The sequence below is a fragment of the Caloenas nicobarica genome, chromosome 9, assembly GCF_036013445.1.
Source record: "Caloenas nicobarica isolate bCalNic1 chromosome 9, bCalNic1.hap1, whole genome shotgun sequence".
NCBI classification, from domain to species: Eukaryota; Metazoa; Chordata; class Aves; order Columbiformes; family Columbidae; genus Caloenas; species Caloenas nicobarica.
Genome location: NC_088253.1, coordinates 18,814,900 through 18,833,249, shown reverse-complemented (window position 1 = coordinate 18,833,249; position 18,350 = coordinate 18,814,900). Strand labels below are relative to the sequence as shown.

General features: G+C 40.3%; 2 protein-coding genes across 3 annotated transcripts; one reads left to right on the top strand and one right to left on the bottom strand.

The window, feature by feature from the left end:
• Positions 1–176: 176 nt before the first annotated feature.
• Positions 177–5,576, bottom strand: HSDL1 (hydroxysteroid dehydrogenase like 1). Of its 2 annotated transcripts, XM_065640810.1 has the most exons (6): positions 5,505–5,576; positions 4,284–4,516; positions 3,506–3,673; positions 3,228–3,415; positions 1,580–1,807; positions 177–668 (listed from the first exon to the last, which is right to left on the bottom strand). In XM_065640810.1, exons 2-6 carry the CDS (start codon positions 4,501–4,503, stop codon positions 567–569), a joined length of 906 nt encoding a protein of 301 aa, XP_065496882.1. In that variant the 5' UTR covers positions 4,504–4,516; positions 5,505–5,576; the 3' UTR covers positions 177–566. The 2 variants fall into 2 exon arrangements, with proteins under 2 accessions (XP_065496882.1, XP_065496881.1); XM_065640809.1 differs by having other exon boundaries at positions 3,228–3,673.
• Positions 5,577–6,300: 724 nt separating this feature from the next.
• DNAAF1 (dynein axonemal assembly factor 1) lies at positions 6,301–15,317 on the top strand. Its single transcript, XM_065641175.1, has 13 exons — positions 6,301–6,421; positions 6,749–6,877; positions 7,348–7,480; positions 8,413–8,504; positions 9,356–9,577; positions 10,308–10,474; positions 10,730–10,851; positions 11,406–11,614; positions 12,484–12,744; positions 13,019–13,128; positions 13,580–13,648; positions 14,536–14,914; positions 15,220–15,317. The coding sequence occupies exons 1-13, from the start codon at positions 6,301–6,303 to the stop codon at positions 15,315–15,317; spliced, it is 2,112 nt and encodes a 703-aa protein (XP_065497247.1).
• Positions 15,318–18,350: the final 3,033 nt, after the last annotated feature.

The following is an 18,350-nucleotide window of genomic DNA, read 5'->3' as shown; positions in this document are numbered from 1 at the left end:
CCGGCGATAACGGACACCCGCGTGGGAGCCGCTTCCCGCTGCAGGCGGTGAGGAGAATCTGATAACTGAGATGCGGCTAATTCCTACCAGGAAGACTTGAGCTGTGGATGGTACCGGCAGGGCCAGAACAGTCACACAAAACTACATAATAAAGGATACAGTTGACTGGGACCGTCTTTTTGAACAACGTGATTTTTTTTGATTTCTGACATGTGGAGAATTCTCAAATTCTGGCAGCTTCACAAGCTCACATCACATAGCACTATGCAAGAGACAGTCATTTACCCTCAGAATTTAAACTGTACCTACTCCTGCCCAATTACCTTGAAGACAAAGCGAACAGAGATTAACCTCGGCAGGATCAGCTCCTCACAGCAGAGGAAAGCAGCAGATGAACTACTTAATACGAGGATACAGAGAGGATCCAGACTTCTGACGATTAGATTACACACGTCCTGTTTAGCAAGGTATGGATAAGTTACATTTAGTCCACCAAGGTTCACTAAAACGTTTTGCAGCACTCTGGTCAGAATATAGTACTCGTTACGCGGAACATCTGGATATTGCTATTTCATTCTGCGTGTTAAAACTTCCTGGCGTATAGTTCTGAAAAAATACATTGCAGACCATGCCCAGATCCATTCAGGTAGGCACTCACCCAATGTGAACTGTGGAGAGGCACAAAAAGAAGAAAGGACAGATGAAAATACATTCTATTATAGTAAACAAACAGTTTCTCAAAGTACCACTGAATCAAGGCAAAACCTGCTTGAACATCAGCAACTAAGCCTTAAATCCAACCCCCTGGAAGTAGAAGTATTTAGACATTTTGAAAGTAGGGCACACAGCTGAACAGTTAGGTTCTGCAAATAAATCCTGAAGTGGTTTGTTCAAGTTTGCAACAGCAATACTTCGACTTCCTTTAACTGCCATACCTTACCAGAATCTTTCCCAACTCTTTTATTCCTTTTCGACTAATCCCCACTTCTTAAATTCCTTCTACTCAACCTAATGCTATAGAAAGCCACTAAATAGGACACATGAGATGTGACCAATATTCATAAAATTACTTTGGAGCCCACAGTCTTCCCCTAGAAATGAAAACCTAACATACAGAGGACCTGCTTCCAGGTAACTTAGGATAAAAATGAGGGCTTTTTTTTTTTCTGTGATTATTCCATCTTCCCTACCCACTCTTCCCCAAAGCAGAAATATGCTCGATAAATATTGAAAAAAGCTACTTCTGCTCATAGAAGATGGTGAAATGCTTGCCCAGTCAGCAACACACCAAGTGAAATGAGATATTCTGTGCTATTGAATAAAAAGTTGTCTCTTTCCCATTTTTTGCTGCACATTTCAAGTAGGAACTGGATTCACTCTCTCATTGCAAAAAACAGGCATGCCTGAGCATAATTTTCTAAAGCAGAGTTAATGAGAAAATATGGTGCAATCTCTTTAAGTCCTACAATATATATGGTACTTTTTCAGAACACTGACAATTTTCATTTGGGGTCCTAAGAAAGTCACCAGCTTATTTACTTTATTGACAAACACGAAATAGTTTAATGAATTCTATTACCTTTATTGCATGCTTCCAGTAACCAGTAGTCCTTGTGGATAACCCAAGAGTAGAAATAGCATGACTTGCATATTCTTCAGCAGAAGGAACAAAGAAGGATGTCTTTGATGCAGTGCTGCTGTGTGCTGCCATTTTTGTAGCAATTACAAATGGGGTTAAACTCTGAACAAAAATTCCTTGTGAGGCATATTCATAATGTAGTGCTCTACTGAAATAGTCCAAGTAGGTCTAGAAAGACAAAAGCAGAAAGAGACTTTTTTTTTTTTAAAACAATCAAGTCTTAGGGCAGAGTTTTATTAAAATTACAGAAAAGTTGTAGCATATTTTATATATCAGCTAAAAAAATAAACCCTTGAATAAATAGTACAAAAATAAACACATTTCTAAAGAATTACCAACATTTCTATTTGTTGCTATTTGCTAAAAACCTGCAACAGTATAGCAACTTGCAGGACAAAGCGACCTCTTAACTCTCTGATCTGAATTTGACAAGCAATCTGACAATTTATGCTTAAAAACAATACAGAAACTTTTCTTTCATCTGAAACAAAAACCTTGTTTACTTTGTGGACATTGCAGGGGACACTCCAAAGCTAACTATACAAACTACAGTCAAAAGGAAGTCCCATTATTTAATACACTTACAGGTGAATTTCATATTCAACTGGTCTGTCTTCCCCAGAAGCTCGTTTAATTACTTCCCGCAACTCCCTTGTGCAAAATTAAACATGCATTTGTTTATGTCTATCTGTATCATCTCCTTTAGTTCATGGTCATGTGCTTGCTTTAGGAAAGAAAACAAAACCAACTACTTCAAACACCATACACTGTTAACACACAAAGAGGTTTAGGATGCTGGAGCAGCTTGTTCCCACTTCCATGGCAGTGGAACCGTTCAGAGGCCAGGCTGTAAACTGGATTGCCGATCTTGGATTTGGACTAATGATGCCAGCTAAGGGAAGAAACTTTGGTACATTTGTTTTGTTCTCTTTCATTCAGGCATTTTGGTTTAGTCCTGAGTGCTGTTCTGCATACACTTCGCATAACCAAAGAGGGAGATACTCCCAGCATCACCCAGCTGCCCCATCCTGTTAATTATTGACTGGATCTCCTCATGAAGAATAATTATGGGGCAAAAGTTCTTTTCTCCCCAAATATGGTGTAGACAATGGTGTTAGAAGCCTTCTGCCCCTTGGTGTCAGGTGAAACAGCAGCTTGATTTGGCCACAGCCCTTGTCACAGTGGTGGTTTGACCATGACTACAGCCCCTCTTGCTACCAAATACCAGTGTGTGAGTAGCTTGAGGTATGTCTGCCCAGTTCAGATGAAGGAGAGATATTAAATTCTTGACCTTTTCAATGAGTCACAGAACTGCCACTTCGCTTTGTGCATCATTCTTCTGAGGAAGGTAACATTATTCCTAGAACTACTGTTATGCCAGAGTTCACACATAATAGCACTGACTTTGGTTCAAAGCCAAGTACTGGTGAGGATAAAGAGTTTACTGCATATTACATGTAACGTTCACCTCCGATATTTGAATCTAGAAAACTTTCAAGTATATTTTGATATCCTTGCTGAATGTGTTTACAACCAACACCACATTTATTTTTAAGTGCATACCATTAAACGTCACACACCAACTCACTTTAGAGGCTCCATAGATCGTCAACATTGGTGTTGGCTGACAACAGGATGCAGAAGAAAGATTGACAATCGCCCCTTTCTTCTTCTCTACCATGCCCGGCAGCACAATATGCACCATCATGTTAGCAGAAGCAATATTTATGTTGATCATGTCCCACAGCACATCCTCAGATAGGTTGGCAAAATAGTCTGGGTAGGGATAAAATATTCCTACATTATTCACCAAAATCCCAATTTCTCTGTCTTTCAGAGCCTCCTTAATGGCTGGGTAAGACTCACGTCCCTTGCTGAAATCAGCTACTATGAAATCCGTTTCCACGTTATACGTTTCAGATATATTTCTTGATACCACTTCCAGTTTCTCTTTGTTTCGGCTGATTAGGATGATATTGACACCACGCTTTGCCAGTTCTTCGGCATACGCCTTCCCAATACCATCTGTGCTACCTGTAACAGAACATTAAAAACAAAGTTAAAATCAGAGCATCCCCAGCCTTCTGTTTTGACAATTCTTTCAATTATATCTTTATTACCTTCTCTAAAGGTCACGTGGCACTGAATATGATGATCTCAAAACCACAATAATAAAGGCAATGTTGTCAGTAGCAACCTGCTGCAGTCCCCCCCTACACAGGTTTTATATTTTCTATGACAACAACAGAGAGCTTAGAGTAGAGCCTTAATGAAAGGTGGGGATGTCAGAGGTACATGACTTAAACTTTGTTGAAGAACATGAGCACACACAAAAAGCCCCTAACAAAAAACCAATCTTGGCCACATCTGTCTACACCTGTATACATTTGCGGTGTACCTTGCAATTTTGGGGAAAAATTCCTCTGTGAATCTTGCCCAGCGGTAAGTCAACACACCAAGCTTACCTGTCTCCTGAGGAATTGAATTTAGTAAGGCACTGAACAACTGTCCCTGCTCAAGCAGATTAACTTGCAACTTGAGATAATACAGGACCCAGCTTGTACCATAAAGCTCATCCACCAATATAAGCTGGCAAGTGTTACAGTACCGGCACATAAACAAATACACTGCTTCAGTCTCTTACCAGTGACCACTGCCCATTTTCCATACTGCTTGACAAGATCAATCTTGCTGCCCAGCTTTGGAATGAAATGCAACCTAAGCATGCTGTAAGTGTCAAACGCAAGAGAGACACACTTTCTGACTGTGTACCAAGCTCCAACGACAGCCAGGGCCTCAATGTAAAAACTGAAGGAACGACTGATCTCCCTGTACAAGAGATTGAAACGATCCACTGCAGCCATGGTGATCAGAAGCCTGGAAAAAAATAAAAGAAACACAGGCAATTAACAATCTCTTCTTGGGCTACACAAACTTTTCAGACTGAATGAATAACCGTTGAGATTCAGCACTTTACAGTCTGAGCACCATTTTGATGCAGAAAAGCCAGCCTGCTAAAATTTAGGTATCACCTATCATCATCCTTACTGGTTTAGCTGCTTTTTAGGCTTTGTTGATGGGTTTAGCTACTAGTCAATTGTACTACAATGACACCAATCAATGATACTGTAAATAAAACAATTCAAGCCCAAGCAGATAAGGGAAGCTCAACATGTAAAAACTGATTTTGGAAGATTAAGATCCACCTACAAAAGTGCCAAGGATAACCGGCAGGAGAGGAAGCTGAGCACACAAGAAACAACATGCTCTTCCAAGCAACCTGAGGGACAAACAGGCTCAGAGACAGAAGCACAACTTTAGTCCCTGGCACTGTCACAAGGCACTAAGCCCTTCCCAGCAAATACACCACATCCACCACGTCCTTCGTATTCGCAAATCCGCGAGCCCCGGGACACATTAACATCGCATCGCACAGCAGATGTGACAGCAGAAAGTAGCTGTTCTCAGCAGAAAGCCTGCTCTGCCTCACAAGCTTTTTACTAATGAATATATTTTTAAAAAACAAGCACAAAACCCAACCGCCACCTCCTCGGCAGCACCCGATCTGCAACCGGAGCGGGCACATGCTTTCGGGCCCTTACACATCCAGCGCAGCCCGGGCCGCGGGCCTCACCCCTCCCGGGAGGGACAGCGGGCCTGGCCCGGCGAGCCCCAGCGACAAGCGGGCCTGGCCCGGCGCCTCGGCCCCTCGCTCAGCCGCGGCCCTGCCGGACCCTGCCCGGGGCCCTCCCTGGCCCCAGCCGGGCCGTAACGGAGGGAAACCAAGCCCTCCAGCCGCGGCCCATGGGGAGAAACCCCGCACAGAGCCGGTGCCCCGAGGGGCCGTTACCCGCCCGCGTCTCACCCGCGGCCGCGGGGCCGGACCCTCCGGTGCGGCCGGACCCCCGGCGGCTCCGCTCCCCCCGCGCCCGCCGCCACCTGCGCCGCTGCGCGGGGCCGCCGGGAGCGGCCGCGGGGCCTTATGGGCCGGCGCGCGGCGTCGCCATAGCGACGGCGGCGGTTGAAGGAGTTGACACTGGCGGTACCACAGGGGCCTCCCCTCCGTCCTGTCCCTCGCTGTTTATCTCTCCTGCTGTCTGGCAGGTACCGCGGAGAGGCCATAAGGGGCCGTCGACCCCGTGAGCCGCGGCCCGGGTCAGGTAAAGGGAGCTGGAGGTTTAACGGGAGACAGAGCAGCGCGCTCTGGGACACCTTGTCTGGAGAGCTCCCGGGCTACAGCGGCAAAGAGCGCAGGGCTGAAGCGTGACAGCATCTGCAGCCCTTGTGAGGAGACTAAAAGTGGCCTCGGGAGCCCGCCTGACTTGCAGTGGGGCAGGTGCTACACAAGAGCTCGAAGGAGAGCTGTCCTCAGCTCCACAGCTTTGAAAGGAAAAAAGTATCTTACTGTGCTTCGGGAGGCTTAGCCGTGGTCCTCTCTGCTCTGAGTGACACCTGCTGTGGGCAGGATTGGAGATAAACTCCTTGCCTTTTGGCATCTTCACCCAGGTTGCCAGCTCCGTCCAGGCTTCGTAATTACTCATACTGGTTTTCTTATCTGTAACAGGTTCTCCTACTAAAACATTGGACATTTTGCCTGGAAAAGTTGGATTGTAAATTGAATACTGACTTGGCTGATGTTTGTCTAAATCACATACCTTAAAATGGAATCGCAAGTTGGAGACTCAGACAAAGGCCTTGGAGGGGAAGTTCTTGTGCAAGAGGGGTCGGAGGAATCTGTGAACGACACCCAAGCAGAAAATGAAGGCGATTCTGTTCATGCAGGTGAGCCTGTCAAGCTGGCTCACTAGGACTAACTTAGGGAACTTTAGTGAACATAAAGCCTAGACATCAAGTCTGTTGTTACTCGTCTGGGTGCAATATGCTTTCATTCTCCCAGCGAAGTCACTGAAAATCTTGCCATAACTGAGGCTTACTCAATTGCTATCTTCTTGTGCTTTTTAAAAAAAATTCTTTTTTTTTACTTCTTGCTGGAGGGATACCTTTTCCTGTGTTACAATCATACAGCTAGCCTGATCTCTTAATGTTTTAATTACAATCATGTTTAATTGAGCTGGTACAATCACGTTGTTTGCACTGTGTCTTTTTAAGTGTACAGACTAAAAGTGCAACTAGAAGGTGCAGAACAAGAATCTGAAGAGAAGAGTACTGAAAATGCTATTAATCAAAGGCAGTCTAAAGAGTATAGCACTGGAGACACCTTCCAAGAAGTGCAAAAGGGTAAATTTGTAGAAGAGCTAGACTAACAAACAGTGCTTGAAGTGACTTAGATAGACCATAACTGTAGTCTCTTTACATGCAAAGTTAGCAGTCTTGTTAACTCAAATTATTGTTAATTAATTGTAATACCTAGTAGATGTCTAAGACCTTGAGAACATCGGTGCCATTACTTTATTGTTACTGTATGTTATAATAATCTTAAGACTAGTGGGTACTTCCTGACTTGCAGATCTAAACACAAAAATAATGCAGATTTCAACAGTTTATTTTGCTGCCTCTTATTTTAGTACTTTACCTTCTAAAAAAATTAAGTTTCCTTTCATTAGAAATGTCAGCAAAAATCTTGGTTAGAGCACTTCTTTTATTGAAATTCATATTCAAGTGCTCTTCAACATTTCTCTAAAGTAATTGCCAACATGACACTTTTTCCCCACTCATGCTGTTTAACTGCAACTTGTTTTCTTACGGAGACGTTAAAATTCAAGACAAAGCCATCAGCTACACATCCAGAGCAGAACCGAATGAACAAAAATCAGATGGTGACTGCAAATCGGTAACCAGCTCATTCAGTCAAAGGACAGAAGAAAAGAGGAGCGGTGTAAGGTAATATATGGTTTGTGGAAGTTTTTTATTTAACTCTTGACATATTGAGGGCAATGGGAATTTTGCTATTCAACAACTTAATTCAAGAGAACAATGTTGAAGATGAATTTGAGATTGATCAATAAATCAGGAATCGTTGGTATTTCCAGCATCTGTACAGCTTCTTTATGGCCTCAGGAGCAAACTACATTCTAAATACATGAGGTAGTGGATCTGGAGAAAATTGTGCCAACTCCTTTGGGAGTGATTTATCAGTAGATTTGAGCATTTCTCAGCGTCAATTCAGACAATGCATTGTATTAATTAATCACAATGTAAATATTACAGTTGTCAAGATACATTTTAGCAGAGGAAATCCAGAGATATAACTCTTTTGTAAACTCTGGCTCTAATTTTGTTCCAGCCTAAACCAGCATATGCTGCAATGGCTGCTCATTAATAGTTGCAAAATGAGATTATTCTCGTGATAACTCTGATTAAGCACATTGCAAGCAAATACTAAAATTAAAAACCATATTTGGTACTATTTAATAACATTGTTGAAAGTCTGGTCGTGTAGGCTAGTTACGCAGTAATATGTAAGTAACAATGATGATTTACCTTCCGTTCCTGTACCTACTTACTTGTTGGTGAAACCTTCCAGAGTTTATTTTGCTGCTCTTTTCCAAGAAGATGGACTCTCTAATTCCCTGCTTAATCTCTTCATTTTAGCAGAAGAGCCTGGTAACTCACTTCAAACAGGTAGAGATGGAAAGCCACTCTAAAAAACCTACTGCTTTTTTATTTTGAGTATAGTCTTGAAAGCCAAAGCCATTTCTCTTGCCTAAAATCTATTAATTGAGCATCAAAATCTGTTAAAAAAACCCAAAGATTTCAGAATGTATACTGCAATACATTTTTTGTTTTGCTTCTGCTTTCCATTGTTATTTTAGAATGACAAAAAAGATTCTGCGAGACATCTGTAAACAGCAGAAATTATACTTGACCCCATACCTCAATGATACACTTTACTTGCATTATAAAGGTAAGATGCAGATGTGACTGTTTAATTTTATCATTCTAAGTAGCGTTTTAGCAGACAATCTATTTTATGGCTTATTGAAGTAAGGTATCTAATCTTTTAAATTAGAAACAGAATTTAATTTTATGTAATAATGAAATTGTGAAACAAAGTTAGTCAATATGAAGGTAGAAAAGTGAATTGATTATAGACCTAATTCACTTTGTGGAGTAATTTGAAGGATCAATAGGAATTAAGGGACACTTCCCCCCCAAAAAGAGTAGCTTCGGAGAAATGTCTTAAAATACTGGTCTGGGTTGCATTTAGAGGAAAATATATGTATTTCTTCTTAAATGTGTTTGTATAAAGAACCTGTTTTCCAGCTTTGGGGACTTTTTTACTGCCAAATAAAAATCGTCAGGAAGAAAACAAACAGTAAACACTTGTTGCCTGTTGTCAAATACTACTGAAAGAAAAACAAGTTGCTAGAATGAACCTGGATCATGCTCTTGTGATCTATGAACAGTTTTTTGCATAATATGGTTAGCTAGTTCAGGTTTGCATGAGAATAGTTTTAAATAAGTAGTACGTGCTAATCCTACCTTCTGCATTTGGCTTTGGTTGTGCTACTTACTCAATATGTATTATTTGAGAACCTAAAGGGCTGCTTGAGATATAGACCAAAATAGGTACCTATACATTTTAGCTCTGTATGGGCCAAGTACTTTACTATTGATTCAGTGGAAATATTGCTATCAATTTGAGTAGTGCTGTTCTCACAGGCTGTTTCAGCGGTGCTGGTTTAATAAAATTTACTCTTCCGAAGACTTGTTTCCAGCTAAAGCAATTTTGTTTTAAACCATCTTTTTCTGCAGGATTTGACCGCCTGGAAAATCTTGAAGAGTATACTGGATTGAAGTGTTTATGGCTGGAATGCAATGCCTTAACAAAAATTGAGAATTTGGAGGCTCTGACAGAGTTGCGTTGCCTCTACTTGCAAATCAATTTAATTAAGAAAATTGAAAACCTTGAACCTTTACAAAAGCTGGATGCCCTCAATATCAGTAACAACTACATCAAGACCATTGAGAATCTCTGTAAGAACTGTTTGTGCCACATGTTTTAACTTATAACGAGCCCATATTCCTAAGTATAGACTAAGCTAAGCTATTATTAGTGGCAGTAGTTTCAAGGGGGTTTTATTTATGTTAAAATTTTGCACAATATCCCATACCAAAGCCCACAAGGCTTCAAGAATCAAATCTATGTGTTGTGCAATTTCAATAGGTGAGAAAACAGAAAAGATATAGTATAATTACTTTCTTGTGGATACCTAGAACAATTGAGTAGTCTTTCCTCACTTTTTAATGCCATCTCAGTACTTGTCTGTGTTGCAGGCAGGCTGGCAATCCAGTTTTCCCCATTTACTTTACAGTTATGATGTGCTTTGACAGTGGCAGACATGATTACCAAATCTTTTCTGCCCGTTCAAGGACTTATTCTATCTACAGCAGAAAATTTTTTTAAAAATCCTTCAAATTATCATTTGTGTACATTGCAGTAATTTGAAACACAAGCCCTTGCTTTTGTGTAACTGACTAGTTTGTAACAAATTGAAAACAACCACCATCCTAAAACCAAGCAACTATTTTTCCTAAGATGAAGAAAGCAGCTTTGGAGGCATTGCTGAAAAGTACATATAGCAGAACAACAAATTTAGAAAAAGTTCCCCACAATTTGATAGGAACAATTATTTTGACAATGCAGTTGTCTACTTGCTCCAGAAAACTTTTCTGAAGCAATAGCTCTTGCCTTTCTGTCTGACAGCTTGTCTGAAAGTCCTGCAGACTCTGCAGATTGCTCACAACAAGTTAGAAACAGTGGAGGACATACAGCACTTGCAAGAATGCCCAAGTATTTCTGTTCTCGATCTTTCCCACAACAACCTAAGTGATCCAAATATTATAAGTATTCTGGAGACCATGCCTAATTTGGTAAGCCAAATATAGCTGGGGGTTTGTATCATGTATATGGGTGAATCCCATTAAATGGTTTTGTTGCGTAGTCTAGTGCACAAAAAATATTGATCAAAAAAAAAGTTAGAAAACATTAATTGTTTTTTGTAGATTACCTGGAATACCAAGAATGTTTTGTTCACTTATTATTTTTTAAATGATAGGGAAAGTGCATCTCCAGACTGGGGTTTTTTTGCTACTCAACTTTAAAAATTGTTTCCCGTGTTTCTCTAGCGTGTGTTGAATTTGATGGGAAACCAAGTGATAAGGAAAATTGCTAATTATAGAAAAACACTTACTGTTCGACTAAAAGAACTAACGTATCTGGATGACAGACCTGTTTTCCCAAAGGATAGGTAAGAAACAGAGCTGTATTCTTTACACAGCAACAAAGCTCAAATGCTAATGATCAGTCATCATTTTTTGTCAGTATTGCCATGGAAGGAAAGGAAGACCAACCAGTGTAATTTATTGAGGATGGGTGACTTTGAGTACAAGACTATTATACTACAGGGTTGTACATCTAACATACCTAGAAGAAAACATGTATTTTTTCACAAGATAATTAATTCTCAAACAGAACCATTTTACACCAAGTCCATAGACTGGAGGCAAACCCCGATTTCAACAGAACTGAACGAGTGTCTGGAAAAGCAGAGCCAAGACCAGCACTCCTGGCAGATCTCTGGTGCTGTAAGCACCAGCATTGGGATATTGCTATTTCTTTTGCTGGGGTTCCACATAGAAGACATATGTGCACCACTGTTGCATAAGGGATTGTCGTTGCTGTATGTTGTTTCTTTTTCTTTTGCAGGTATTTTCTGCTGTTGCCAGCTATTTTAAGTTTCTCTTTCATTGTAAAGATGGACTTTTATAGCTATATTACAGCGAGCTTTTGTGTTTTCATTAGAGCCTGTGCAGAAGCCTGGGCTGTTGGAGGGCTTGAAGCTGAGAAAGCAGAGCGGGAAAAATGGGAAACCAGAGAGAGAAAAAAAATCCAAGATAGCATCGATGCTTTAGCAGCGATCAGGCAAAACGTAGCAGAAAAGAAAAGACAAAAGTATATGGAAGAAGGAGGCACAAGTGCAGAATGTGGAAATGGCACAGATATCCTAGAAGGTTTGTGGTTACTGTTTTGGAAGATGTCTGTGTATGCTTCAATTTGAATGTTTAAAATAAATGAACAGTCCCTAAACATTCATAAGCAGGCTGATGCAATTTTTGGAAGATATTTATGAATAATCTTCCTTTCCCATACAAAGTATTTTATTAATCTTGGTGCATCTTAGATTAACCAGAATGATTTTAAGCAATCATCACCTTTCTCACTGCTGATAAAACAAAAAAAATCCAACAAACCACTTTCTGTCCCACAGTTTTGAGCTCTTGTGCTCTTTATCAGAGCATACCAGGCGTACATTTATAACCCATAATAGGTCCCAGCCTAACCTTTCTAGAGAAGAGTGCATGTTTCAGGATAAACAGGACTGAAGCCAAATAAGAAGGCAGGGCTACAGTGCAGAGGAGTGTTTATCTATCTTATACCAATTGGGTTTTACAGGCTGTGAAATCAAACATGGGTGACTAACAAGTAAAAGTTTTTCTGCAAGCACGTAGATTGCATAAAGGAAAGGGTAACTTCAGCATCTGTCACTGATCCATTAAAATGCTCAAGCATATATTTAAATATCTAGTCACTTGTCAGTCTTTTCAAAGTTAACTATAGCTACCAGACTTATTTACTATAGTGTTCTCTCTATATGAGTTTCTTTTGCTGGGGTTCTGTATTTGTAGGGAGTTGAAATGGCAAAACCTACAATATTGCTGCAATCTCGGAAGGACTACTGATTCACAGATAGCTGCTCAAAGTAGGAGCTTTTGCTGCTATTTTAGGCCAAACGATTAAGACCATGTAGTAAAGTTTAGATGTTTAGAATGAGTAATGGTACATTAACTCATCAGTTTTGATTAACATGTTTCTTCTGTAGGAGCACCTGCAAATTCAGATAACAGTGATCGAAATGCTAATACATCAGAGACTTCAAATGTATCAGAAGAGGAAAAAACTCAAGAGAAGACTGAAAAATTTAGATATGAAAATTTTGATGCTCGTGATGAAGTGATAACGCTTCGACCAAATACGGGAGATAACACAGATTTCACATCTGGAAATATTCCTGCTAGCATTCAAGAGGATGCACAAGAATCAAACCCTTATGAACACTCAAACTTCGACAAGAAGACAGATGGTAATGCACAATCACACTAGAGATGGCCATGTGCCTTCACACATGGAAGAATGCTTTTGTAGATCTGTGGAATACATTACTGCAAAATGCAAATATTAGTTTATATAATATAAGCAAGACCAAGAACATGATCAAAAGACAAAACATGGGATTCAACTGTGAATTCTGCAATGGCAGTCAGGTCCCCAGCAGTCTGGTGTCACAGTGCTTGCTGTATTATAGAAAGTCTTTTATTTGGTTAGTTCTCTGCAACTGGCTATTGTTTATTCTCTAGATCTACCAGGAGAGAAGACAGCTACTGAAAAGGCCCTGCCTCCTGAACTGGATGAATATGCTGAAACTGAACAGATCAAACTGGAAACATCAGAGAAACTTTATCTTGACGTATGTATCAGATTCAATTTGTGGGAAGTTCAGATCTGGTAGACTGTAGATCCTGGATTTGGGTCTTACCCGTAAAGATGGGTTGCAGCTGATATTAAGTCTACTGCATAGATAAGGAACAGCTAATAGACATAAACCATGTTTGCTTTTAAAATCCTGTTAATGCTTTGCTGTTTATCCTTTTATCTTCCTTTTTTCATAATCACACAGCCAAGGAGAAAATTTCGTACCCATCTGCTGTTTCTGCAGACAGATGAATTTTGCTTTTCCCACATGTGCCTAACAGAGGAAAACTGTCATCTCAAAGAGGGTGACAGTGCAGTGTTCCTGGCTGTGGCCTCTTACCCTGAAATGCATTGCTCTGAAGAAGATCCCAATGAGATAGAGATGTCATATTTTATTGGTTAGAGTAGCTTTTCCCACTGATTAATGATCTTGTGATTGTCCTCAGGAACTGCCTGATTTAGAAGATATAGATGCAAATGAATTTCCCCCAGAAGAGGAAATCTTTGTTCAAAAGGTAAGATTCTTATTAATTCCAGTGATTAAGTGTCTCTAAACACGTTTAAAAATGTTTTGCAAATGAGAATAATCAGTTATGAAATACTGGTTTGGGAGATACGATCAGTAATGCATTTATAAATTAAAAGGGATGTTTCAGCAGATCTTCTCTGTCTACTTGTAGATATTTTTTAATTTGATATTTTTACATTATTGTCTTGCAAAAATAGGAGAATGAAAAACTAGGATCAAGTAATGCAATAGTTAAATAAGATTAATTTCTTAGTAGCTTGTAGTGTTTTAATGAAGATTACTCTTAAAATACACTTTACCAGTACTAATATGCTGCAAAGGACTGAACAGGTAGAACGAAGTGCCTGCTACTGAATAAAATCACACTTTTCAACTGAGAACACAGAGACTGAAACTCCTCTGCGCCGCTTGGGGCTGGTCAGATACAAAGCAGTTCGTGCCCACATTAGCATTGTGCTGTGCTCAATCTGATCTAGGCAAAAGCCTGTAAACAGAAACAGAAGAGAAAAAAAGAAGAATAAAACAACAAAGAGTAAAAGCGCAGCTTTGATTCTCGTGCTGACGTTGACTCACGCTTGCCTGGCTTCAGACTGATACAGTACATGTTTGTACAAGTCCTTCCAACATAATCCAGACTTCTTTTTCTGAATTATTAACAGCTTATGGTCAGTTTATTGCTAATGCCTGAGAAATAGTTAATCCAAGGCTCATCCACAAAGAAGCAGAGCTATGGGTGAAGCACATGTACCATACGTTTTGGTAGAACAGCACATCAAAGCTGACAGCTGTTATGTGGATCCAAGAGATATTTAGCTTTTACATCTAAAATAATATCTTTTCAATTACATTTTTTACGTTTGGAATTTTCATCAGCAGGACTATCACCCAAAGATTGAAATAATTTCTGAAATGACAAATGACAGCGATTCTGCATTAGAGGAAAACAATACAAGCATGCTTGAGAATTCAGTAGGAGAAGAAGTTCCAACAGCAATTTTTTCGAGTGTGTATAAGATACATAAAGAGCATGAAAAGGAGAACTTAAGACCCCTTGTTGAAAGCCTCTTTACAGAGCCTGCTACTTCAGAAAGATACCTGGAGACCAAAGATAATCAAGGAACCCCCTTGAAACCCTTGATACAAGAGGTTATCACTGAGCCCAAGGATAATCTGCTATTGTCACCAGTCTGCAATCAACCAGATGACCCAAGCCCTTGGGAAGAGGACAGTAAGATTACAGTTACTTGCCCTGGTAAGATTACAGTGACATATTAATTACAGAGAAAAAGGTCAGTGGCACATGCACACTAAAATTAAGGATTTATTCACCTCTTGTTGAAAAAATTTTCAGTCCATTGTTAGTTAACAACCACCTCTTTTATTTATGTGGGAATCCTAATACATGAGGAATTAAATGTTATTTTCTCTTTTTCTACACAGAAGTTCTTGCTGAGTTGTATTTAAATGGGTTTTTAAAAATTGAGCTCTGCATTTCTCTTTCCAGTATTAAAGACCATGGATGAGTTTCATTTGCCTTTTGCCTTCATGCTTTAGCAGGGAACGGGGGTGATGGAGAAGCACAGGGCCTGGCTGAGGGTGAAGGATGTCCCCACGAAGCACAGGATGATGAGGACCGTGAGAGTGGATTAGATTAATCAGTTTGAAAAGACCAGACCAAAGCTGGAGCACGGTGCCTGGCTGGCTGCATGTGGTTCCTCTCAAAGTGCAGAGTTCAGCAATGGGACATCAGTTAAAACTGGCATAACACTGTGGCATAAAAACCATCACCTTCAACAGGAGGACTGAGTGTTTCCATCAGTCAGAGGCTGCTGTGATCAACAGCATCTGACCTCCAGGGCAGAACTTTTGATTGTGTCTGCATGAAAAAAGCTCCAAATCCTCTGTAACCCACAGGTAGCAAGTTCCTTGTTTTCCCACTGCCAGTACGGCTGGAGATCCCTTGGCTCCAAGCTCTTCGAGGCAGCTGGCAGCATTCACTGCTTTGAAAGTGAAGGCACTACTGTTTTAAGGTTAAATTCCACTTCTAGAAATTAGTTAAATGTTTATGTCCTAGGGTTTCTATCCATAATGTTACATATTTCTGTCATTTGAACTAAATAAAGATTCTACTCATAACTACAAATATTTTTAACTTGTATCATCTCCTTACCAGTATATGTCATACCAGATGGACTTCAATGACAAATCGAGATTGCTTCTTAACACGGTCCTTTACGGATCTAATATTCATAGACATTATGGTTGTTTATGCAAAAACAGATGCAGAAATAGAATTTGTGCATGGAAAAAAAATCTCATTTTACCTTTTAGGGCAATCTTTGATGAAGCATATACTTAGATCTACTGTTTTCATTGTTTTTCATTGTGAGGTTTGTCTCAGGATCAGGATTTTGAATATAACAGAAAAATAACCAGCCAGTCAGTAGTGGCAGAAAGACAGCTTTGGTGTCAAAAGCCAGCCAAAGGACTTCTGTCATCAGCTTCTCTTTCACATCGCAGTGGTATTCTTGTGCCAAAGTGAAATGGAAGATAGCAGCATGGACGCCTCAGCCCACTTCTGTCTTCTTCCCTTCCCCCCGCTTCTATTTTTTCTCTCCCTTTTGAGCTAGAGAATAAAATTTGAGGAAGTAGAGGCTGCTGGAGAGCAGTGCTTCCTCTCGGACACCGCAAAAAGGGTTGGGGGAAACAGACAACTCTTGGCCAATTCTGCTGAGGCATTAAGGGCTCTCGTTTTCCTAACACAGAGGTGGCTGTGCTGGTCAGTTAAAAAAATAATTGTACACTGTTTAAGCACAACATAAGAGATTTGGCGTCATCTTTGAGGGCTGATGTTGGTTTTATGATATAATCAACAATTGCAACAGCAGTAGAAGCTTGGCTTTAGGTGACCTCACTTCTTTCATCGTACCCAACTTTAGGTGGATGTCTTTTTTCATATTTCTGTAAATCTCCAATTCTACTTATAACAAATCACTAAGCACACGTTGTAATGTCCACATTTAAAAAAAAATCACTATGGGCTTATTGACAATTTCTAATTAGCTGGGCTTAGATGCCATCTGGTGGTAAGAGAACTGGTTCTAACCGTAACACAAAATAATTGTAAAAGCCCTCAGGGAAGACAACACAATTGCTTTAAACTTCAGCCATTTTCCACCTTCCATGAGTAAAAACACGCTGGTAAAATCCTTGGCCTTCAGGACAGGGCGGAAGGATGGGCAAGAGCCTGTGGAGAACAGGCTTATCTGAAAGCATCTTTATAGAAACCTTCTCTTTAGAAAGCTGCAAATGCTGCCAGCAATGTTTGTGAGCTTGGTCCTACAATAATTATCTGCCTCCCTTTTCTGACAGACAGCTGGAGAAGGCCTGCTTTGAGGGCTTTGCATTGTGCATTGTTTGTGCTGTGTTTTAGTGCCTGTCCTGGTACCTGCTTCTTACACTAAGAACAAATAAGTCAGAAGGACCGTATGATCAAGTCACACTTCAAAAAATGTTTATAAACAAAATATTTTAAAAAGTAATTCCAAGAGTGAAGTGTGAGCTCTGTTATCACTGGAGGCAAGGAAAAAATGATAAAAGGATAAAAAATGCAAGTAATTTCAAGAACTATAGATTCTTTCACTCTGATCTGCATTTTACCTGATATACACACACTGACTGGCATTTTAGTTTGAAAATATCAGCTGCTTTCTGAGGTGTTTACTTTGCCACATTTTAGATGTTAGATCTCTCCAGCTCCTGTTTATTCACACAAACAATCACAACCCACCAGTGGGCCCTACATTATCTCACAGGTGAATCTCCTGAATTCCTGGAAGCTGTTTTCACTTTTCAGTAAGGACTTGGGAAGGAGGAGAGGCGCAAGGGATAGGTGAAAGTAGTGAGAAATGCCAGAGCAGGACTAAATGAGAAAAAGGAAACATGTTTAATTAGCATTTTCTGTAAAATTTTACAAATGTACAGCATAGTGCAAAAACACAGTCTCAGCACATCACCTTCAAGTAAAATTAACAATGTAAAAAGCCAAGGAACACAAGCTTGCTTCTTCACAGGAGCGGCTCTCCAATACTGTTCCTGGAGGTTCCTCTCTCACCATCAAGCTCCAGTCTCATGTTTATAGTAGAGCAAAAAGCCTAAAGAAACACCCAAGAACCACCCCCAGGGGCTGCTCGCAGCGAGTGCAGTTTGCTGCTTGGCACTCTAAAAAATGCTGCAGCCTGTGATGTCAGACACCCTCCTCGGTGGAGCTGCACTGCTGCCTCCTTGCAAGTAGCTCTCCTAAGGTGGTCCATTCTTCAACCCCAACTAGACAATCCAGTAAGACACCGAAGCATCTGTCTAACCTCAAGCATGTGATATGTTTCATGAAAATCCAGGAAAGCTACTCAGGAGCTTGAAGTTAAGCATGTGCTTAAATACTTTATTGGATCAATACATTCAGTGTTAACATTAAGGCAATCTAGAGTGTGGAGGTTCAGAGAAGGATGTAAATCTTGAACAGGGATAACATACACTGTCAGGTGATACGAGACACCAGACAGTTTTAAATTACCTATGAGAAAAGAAGTAAACAGAGCACAAATCAACAACTTTTCATCACTGGAAATGACAAAATAAAGTAGCAAATGGGCTGATCTAGGTGAACTTTCTAAGCAGAAATCCATCAA

What these genes read in the sequence shown, in the direction of transcription:
- HSDL1 (XM_065640809.1), bottom strand. Translation starts at nt 4,503, where the DNA reads ATGGCTGCAGTGGATCGTTTCAATCTCTTGTACAGGGAGATCAGTCGT. An exon ending in CGATCTATGGAGCCTCTAAA is followed by an intron (nt 1,808 to 3,227) that starts GTGAGTTGGTGT and finishes TTGTCTTTCTAG; the next exon opens with ACCTACTTGGACTATTTCAG. An exon ending in ACTGGAAGCATGCAATAAAG is followed by an intron (nt 669 to 1,579) that starts GTAATAGAATTC and finishes GCCTCTCCACAG; the next exon opens with TTCACATTGGGTGAGTGCCT.
- DNAAF1 (XM_065641175.1), top strand. Translation starts at nt 6,301, where the DNA reads ATGGAATCGCAAGTTGGAGACTCAGACAAAGGCCTTGGAGGGGAAGTT. An exon ending in CTTCCAAGAAGTGCAAAAGG is followed by an intron (nt 6,878 to 7,347) that starts GTAAATTTGTAG and finishes TTTCTTACGGAG; the next exon opens with ACGTTAAAATTCAAGACAAA. An exon ending in ACTTTACTTGCATTATAAAG is followed by an intron (nt 8,505 to 9,355) that starts GTAAGATGCAGA and finishes CTTTTTCTGCAG; the next exon opens with GATTTGACCGCCTGGAAAAT.